A 7,026-nucleotide genomic window follows, 5' to 3' on the forward strand; every position below is an offset into this window, starting at 1 on the left:
GTCAAAGTTCGGTAATTTTGCAAATAAGTTGAAATCGTAGTTGTTTTCATAAATAAATTTTTTTAAATTGGTATTTTGGTAAAATTCCAATAAACGGGGATATTAGCTTTCGAAACAAACTTAACTGAGAAGATCTGCACATGGGCACATGGTGGTGACTCTCGGTTTCGAGTTTCCACTGGTATCAGACGTGGATATTTTCGTCCTCTCTGCTCTTATAACGAAGAGCGCCGAAAGCAATCGCTGTTTTTTGCTTTCCCTGGAGCCAATCTGCTTTCTCCTATCTGGTTTCGACTTTCTCCTTTCCTATTTTAGCCTTTGCCCCGTCCTTTTTTTACCATCTTTCCCCCCTTTTTAACCTGGTTTTCCCTCCCTTCCTCCCGCTTGCTGCAGCAGCTCCTTCACCATTACTCACTTGTGCGAGCTATGAGCAGGTTTCAGACGATGGATCTTTTCGAGCCTTCTTCATTTGACACCTATAGGCAAGCTGCGGTTTACGGATCGAAACCTTCGCTTCTATTACCATTCACTTCGCCATTTTTGGTTGAAGAAGAGGAGCTAGGGTTAGGGTTTAGTCTTGATCTCCTAAACCCCAAGCCTAAACCATTTGATCTGATCTACTCGCCTCCTTCCCCGTTCGAAGTCTTCGAAACCGCGATCAATCTGATCCAGGTCGAGAAAACCCCGGTTTTGTCTGCATTGAAGAGGTATCAGGAGCGCAGAGACACCGACTTGTATCTGCAGTACCTCAGCGACCGTGTCTCGGCGCTTGAGCTAGGGTTCGATCAGGCGTTGAACGCGAGGAAGGCCAGCAGTGAAGATCGCAAGTACAAATGGACTGCGGAGTACAAAGGGCCGCAAAATGGTGGAGTCGAGAAGAAGTATAAGTGGCTGGCGGAAATCAAACAAGCCAAAGGCAAGGACGGGAAGCTCACCGGCGGGGTCGAGAAGAGCTTTAAATGGACGAGCGCGGTCAAAGGGAGAGGAATGGACGCTCCCATTTCCAAGAGCTACACTTTCAAGTCCACGACGGCTCCTGCCTGTGGAGTCGTCACAGCCGAAAAGCCGAAGAAGAAGAAAGGGTCACCGCGCCTGGTGGAGATTGAGGAACCTGCTGATCCGGCTGCTCTCGCTCTTAAACAGGTATATAGTCGCTCTTTAAATGGTTTTTTTAACTTCCCGGATTTACTTATCATTTTCGGTTCGATTTATTAAACCAGAAAGAGGGCTTGCCTGCGAACCCGAACCCTGTTATTTGGTCCGGGTTCAGAGGTCTGCTGTCGTCGTCTTCTACTAAACGCTGTCGCTGATTTTACGCAAGGGGTTGAGTTGAGCCCGTTGATTCAACGGCTTTAATCAACAGGACTAATTAACATGTTTCTGGGTGTTACCATTGGTGAAATGAAGTCAGTGATGAAGCATCTTTGTGATGGGAGGTCATTATTCTTTTTTTTTTCATCTCAAATTCTTTACAGTAAAGAGATCATGAAGCCTAAGTGGTATATTATTAGTGTTGGAACTTATGATGTTTTGACAGCAGTACCGGAGAAAGAATGGAGCTGGTTTCTTTTCGTTTCTCTTGTGATTTTTTTCTTCCTTGTCTTTGGGAATCGTAGATTTGCGCAGTGTGGGTCTTTTTGGAGCTGGCAATTGCCATTTTCTTTTAGTATTATCTGCTTTACAGTGTTGATTTTGTTCATTCGTTGATACTCTTCTAGGAGTTGTCAGAATTGATTTTAAGAGTAATGCACATTTGAACTTCTCTAGCGCACTGAATACATTTTTTCTTTCTTTTTTCTATTTTTCTGAAAGGATCTCACTACATTTTCTGTTTAAAATCTGCTTTAAAAGAATTGCAATCCTATTCCATGATTAGATTCATGTTCAGGCTACCATTGAAGCTTAACTAAATCTACCCCCTTTTAACCCCGAATTAATGGCTGTACTAATTTAAGATGGCACCTGGCTATATAGGATGAAATTATCACACTTATGTACCTTGTATGTACCCACTGGGATTCTAATATCTCTGGCACAGCAAACCCTGAGAGAAGCAGGACAGGCCGTTCTTTTGGTCCATGATTTGCAACCTATGATGAGTGTAATTAGTTTCCAAAGTGTTTTATGTTTCGTCAGCAGTGATCGATCAAGCAGGTGCTCGAGAGGGTCATGTACATAATCTAGCAACTTGCTAAAACTTGTTTGATATACAGTAGCAGTTCATACCAAGAAAGTCGCAAAGAATAAAAAATGTGATTGGCAGTTCTTCTAGACTTGGAAACTAGTGACTATTCTTCGAGCTGACTGCTGAGGTGTCTGCTTTTTCATTTACATCTTTAAGTTGAACGGTTGACATTACTGCTTATTGTTTCACAGTAACATGTACTTGCATAAGGGATGGTTATGAGTGGTGTTTGATCCTTTGTTACTGTCTGTTGTTAGATCTTTGAAAAGAGGTCTTTAGTCATCAAGAATGACAAGGGTAAGAAGAAGGAACTGTCTCGACAAGATGCTGCTTTGATAATCCAAGTCCACTTCAGAGCTCATCTGGTCCACAGATCTCAAGCACTTCGAGGGCTACGTGAGCTTGCAGTAGCTAAAGCAAAGTTGAAGGAGCTTCGAGCTCATTTTAACAATTTCTCCTATCGCCGCAGAATTGCCAGCGATACAGTTGAAAGGCAAAGGTTCTCAGAGAAGATCATTGTTCTCCTCCTTACTGTGGATGCTATTGAGGTTAGTTTTGCTCACCCTTGAGTTACGTCTAAGATGATGTATTGCTTCACTTGTTATTCATCATTGCAATTAATTGCTAAAATCATTAAAAATACATGGGTGAATCTTGTAGGGAGTGGATTATATGGTTCGATCTGCACAGAGGTCCATGGTGGCGGAGCTAGAGGCAATGCTTGATGCAGTAGACCCACAGCCACCAGGAAAACTAGGTTCATTGAAGAGGAGAAAATTTGATCTGCCCGAAGCTTGTCCCATCCAGAAGGAAATGGCCTTAGGTGTGTCCCAGGTGATGCAGATGCTGGACCAGAGTGACAATGGAAGCAGTGCCATCCCAGATGCGTCTTGAAAAAAAGTTTTATTTACTTCGGAGATCATTTCCTTCCCCCTTATAGAGCAGACATGAATTGTAGTGGTTTTGTGTTACTCTTCTTATCTCGTGGGGTTGAAGATGTTTATTAGCTTAGATATGAGCTGCAACCTGGAACTATTGATGGAAGGGATTCTATTTGCTTGGCTTGTTTGTAATGTAATGCAGTTCTCTTTTGTGGTATTTGCCTCTTCTGGGCCATCATCATTTTTCTTCTCCATACTTTTCTCTCTGTTGTTACTACGCAAATCTCCGTATTTTTGTCTTCTATATTTCAAGATTTGAATAAGAGACTCAACGGTATTTCAAAACAGTAAATACAAAAACTAGGACTTCATTCAAGAGCTGCAGTGCTTCTGCTTCTATTCATCTTAATACTCAAAAGGACCAATTCCGATCACTTCTCCCGTGGAACTCGTACAAAGAAATAACATTACAAAGATAAACAATCAATAATTAAAAAAATAATAACTAATTATTGTGCGAAAATCCCTTACTTCGTGGCTATAACGATGTGATTAATGAAGAAATCAAGAAATAACGAAGACAACAAAGAGTTTTATTATGGTTCGGCAGTGTGCCAAAGTCCACCGGAGCGACTACCAGTAAATTATCACTAATTTCAATTAGGGTTACCAAACCCTAAATGTATCTGTATAAAAGAAAAAAAATACCCCTATACAAAAATACCCCTCAACCTCATGTATGAGCCATATACTTCAACAATCTCCACCTTGGCGAATATTCACCCCTTAAGGGAAAAAAAATCATAACCTAGGACTCCACTTGGAACAATAGGTTGGGTCATCTCTAATCTAGCAACTCGAGACATTTATCAAGTCCAAGCATCGAGCCTAGCCTAGCCTTGAGCCTAAATTTGTTATCGATCTTGAACCCAATAATTTTAACCGAGCTCGAGCTTCAACATTCATTTAAAACTTTTCAAAAAATATATGTTTCGAGTTTGAGCTCCAACATACATTTAAAACTTTTCAAAAATACTTGTTAAATAAATTTTATATAAAATTATGCATACGTTTTACATAAAGTTGGGCATGAACTCTACATAAAATTGGGCATGACCTCTACATAAAGTTAGGCATGACCTCTACTTAAAATTGGGTATAAGGGTGGCATTTAATTGAGTTGAGCCCGAACCTTCCTATGTTCGAGTCGAGTTTGATTTAAATATTTTGAACTCGAGCTCGAGCCGACCCTAGCCTCAAACCTAAAATTGTAATCGAGCTCGAGCCTAATAATTTTAACCGAATTCATGCTCAACCTCTAGCTGAGTTCGAGTTTAACCTACATTTATAAAAAGAATGATAGGGGAGGTTCGGGATTGAATCTCGATAATGAATTACAACGTACCAATATTAATCTTTTTTACCCCAAAAGTTGTCTAGCTTATTTTGTAATTTTTGAATTTGGCCATAAGTTTACTATGGTCTCCTTAATGCCCTTGGTTGAAAATTTATATTTTAGGAAAAAACTAGAATTGTTTTTCCTAGGATACATATTTCCAAAAAAAACTTTAAATAAAATCTTATTACTATTAGTGACTTACTAGAAAATTACAAGAAATCTTTTAAAATTTTCTTAGGAAAGTTAAATGGACCTCTTATTGCCTTCTTCTAGGGAAATAAATAAAAATTAATAATCAATCTAATGTATTACTATACTTATCGATAAATTTTTAATGAAATAAAATGTCAACCACAAAATTGCTATGAAAAATGCGTCATGCTAAAAGTATTACAGCATAAATTATCAAATACTTATTCAAAAAATTTCTATACGGTTTTCTAACCCATCTTGGCAGGATAATCTTACTTAGAAAATTATATGATCTTTTAATAAGAATTTCTAATTAAAAAAATATTTCAAAAAAATATGAGGCACTAATAGTCCCTAGAAACGTATTTCTACTAAAAATGTTTTTTCAATATTTATTAAAAAAACCATTAATAGTCCCTAGAATTTTTTTTTGCTTGTTTATGATCTCGCATGTGCAAATTCGTCTTCTCGCGGGGGGGGGGGGGGGGGGGGGGGGGAGGGGGAGGGGGGTGGTGAAATTAATTCTCCCTTTTAACTTAGGTCCTCTGGGTTTTGCCGAGGACGACGTTGGAGGGAAAAACTCTAGCGGTGCTGGCGAGGAACTTTCATCGGGGATGACGGCTACTACAGAGGCGGTAGTGACAGAAGCGGCGGCAATGGAAACAAAGGCAAAGGCAGACGAGGAGAAAGAAGTTAAACCGAGCAGCGACGAAGGCGGCCGACGAGGCAGTTTTCGACAACGACAAAGGCGGCCACAACAACGGATGGGAGGGGCTCGGCGTTGACGAGTAGAGGAAGAATTTTCCCCCTCCCCCACCTCGCTTTCTCTCCCGTTCCTAATTGTCGAGCCCATTAATGAGCCGACTTGCGAGCTTTTGAACCGAACCATGGTTCGGTCGAGCTTGGCTCGTTAACTCAAACGAGCTATATCTGGATCTCAAACTCGGTTCGAGATCTAGATAAATTGAATCGAACCGAGCCAAGCTCGAGCCTCTCACGAACCGGCTCGATTTGATGCCAGTCCTACAAGCAATGCTTGAACTTATCTATAGTAACCGGCTTTGTCAACATGTCTGCTGCATTCTCAAAAGTGTGAACTTTTTCAAGTAGTAGTTCACCTAATGAAACCAATTCCCTGAACCTGTGAAACCTCACCTCTATGTGTTTGGTCCTCGCATGATACCTGGTTTCTTGGCCAAATAAATGACACTCTGACTATCACAATGCAACTGAACTCCACCTTGCTGGACACCCAACTCCTTGACCAACCATGTAAGCCACAAAGCCTCCTTGGCAGCCTCAACTACTGCCATATACTCTGACTCAGTAGTAGATAGTTCAACTATAGACTGTACCATGAACTTCCAACAAATAGACCCTCCCACAAAAGTAAATACATAACCTGTGGTAGATCTCATGTCATCCAAGTCCCCTGCATAGTTTGCATCTACATATCCCACAATCGAAGGAACACTCTGTTGTCTGCTAAACATCATACCATAGTCTGTAGTACCCCTCAAGTATCTGAAAATCCACTTGACTGCATCCCAATGCTGTCAACCCGAATTTGAAAGAAACTTGCTAATCACGCTGATAGTTTGTGCCAAATCTGGTCTTTTACAAACCATAGCATACATTATACACCCACTGCACTGGCATATGAGACCTTTGACATGTCATGAACTTCATCATCTGTCTGCGAGCACTGAGCCGTAGACAATCTGAAATGATTCGCCAAAGTTGTACTTACTGGTTTTGCATTACCCATGCAGAACCTGTCCAACACCTTCTCAACATAGTTATTCTGAGATAGTCATAATCTCCTAGAAGTTCTGTCCTTGCGAATCTCCATCCCAAGAATCTTCTTAGCCGCACCTAAATCTTTCATGTCAAATTCTCTGATCAATAAAATCTTCAACTTGTTGACCTTACTCATACTCTTTGCAGCAATCAACATATCATCCACATAAAGTAGCAGAAAAATAAAAGAATCATCATCAAGGCTTTTCAAATAAATACAAAAATCATACTCACACCTTTTGTAGCCAATCCGGATCATGTAAGAGTCCAATCGCTTGTACCATTGCCTCGGAGACTCCTTCATCCCATAAAGTGATTTCTTCAAATTGTACACCCAATGTTCCTCTCTAGGGTGACTAAACCCTTCTGGTTATACCATGTAAATTTGTTCCTCCAAGTCATTATGAAGGAAATTTGTCTTTACATTTATCTGCTCCAACTGCATGTCTGAATGTGCTACTAACGCCAACACTGCCCTGATGGAGGTGTGTCTGACCACAGAGAAGAAGATGAGCCTTGAATTTTCCCCCCTTTTTCTGATACCAAGTGTTGTGCAAAAAATCTCTTAC

At 40.5% G+C, this 7,026-nt stretch overlaps 1 protein-coding gene across 1 annotated transcript; it reads left to right on the forward strand.

Annotated features, from left to right (window-relative positions):
* The first annotated feature begins 370 nt into the window (after positions 1-370).
* On the forward strand, positions 371-3,283 carry LOC137949011 (BAG family molecular chaperone regulator 7-like). Its single transcript, XM_068795267.1, has 3 exons — positions 371-1,143; positions 2,443-2,733; positions 2,846-3,283. The coding sequence occupies exons 1-3, from the start codon at positions 427-429 to the stop codon at positions 3,077-3,079; spliced, it is 1,242 nt and encodes a 413-aa protein (XP_068651368.1). The 5' UTR covers positions 371-426; the 3' UTR covers positions 3,080-3,283.
* The last annotated feature ends 3,743 nt before the right edge of the window (positions 3,284-7,026 follow it).

This window comes from Aristolochia californica, unplaced genomic scaffold, assembly GCF_029961685.1.
Source record: "Aristolochia californica isolate CCGP_79_NKW_82.1479 unplaced genomic scaffold, dmAriCali1.0.hap1 SCAF_13, whole genome shotgun sequence".
NCBI lineage: Eukaryota > Viridiplantae > Streptophyta > Magnoliopsida > Piperales > Aristolochiaceae > Aristolochia > Aristolochia californica.

Excerpts from the sequence above, each read along its gene's own strand:
- LOC137949011 (XM_068795267.1), top strand. The coding sequence starts at position 427 with ATGAGCAGGTTTCAGACGATGGATCTTTTCGAGCCTTCTTCATTTGAC. Across the intron at positions 1,144-2,442 it reads CTGCTCTCGCTCTTAAACAG|ATCTTTGAAAAGAGGTCTTT; the intron begins GTATATAGTCGC and ends GTCTGTTGTTAG. Across the intron at positions 2,734-2,845 it reads TTACTGTGGATGCTATTGAG|GGAGTGGATTATATGGTTCG; the intron begins GTTAGTTTTGCT and ends TGAATCTTGTAG.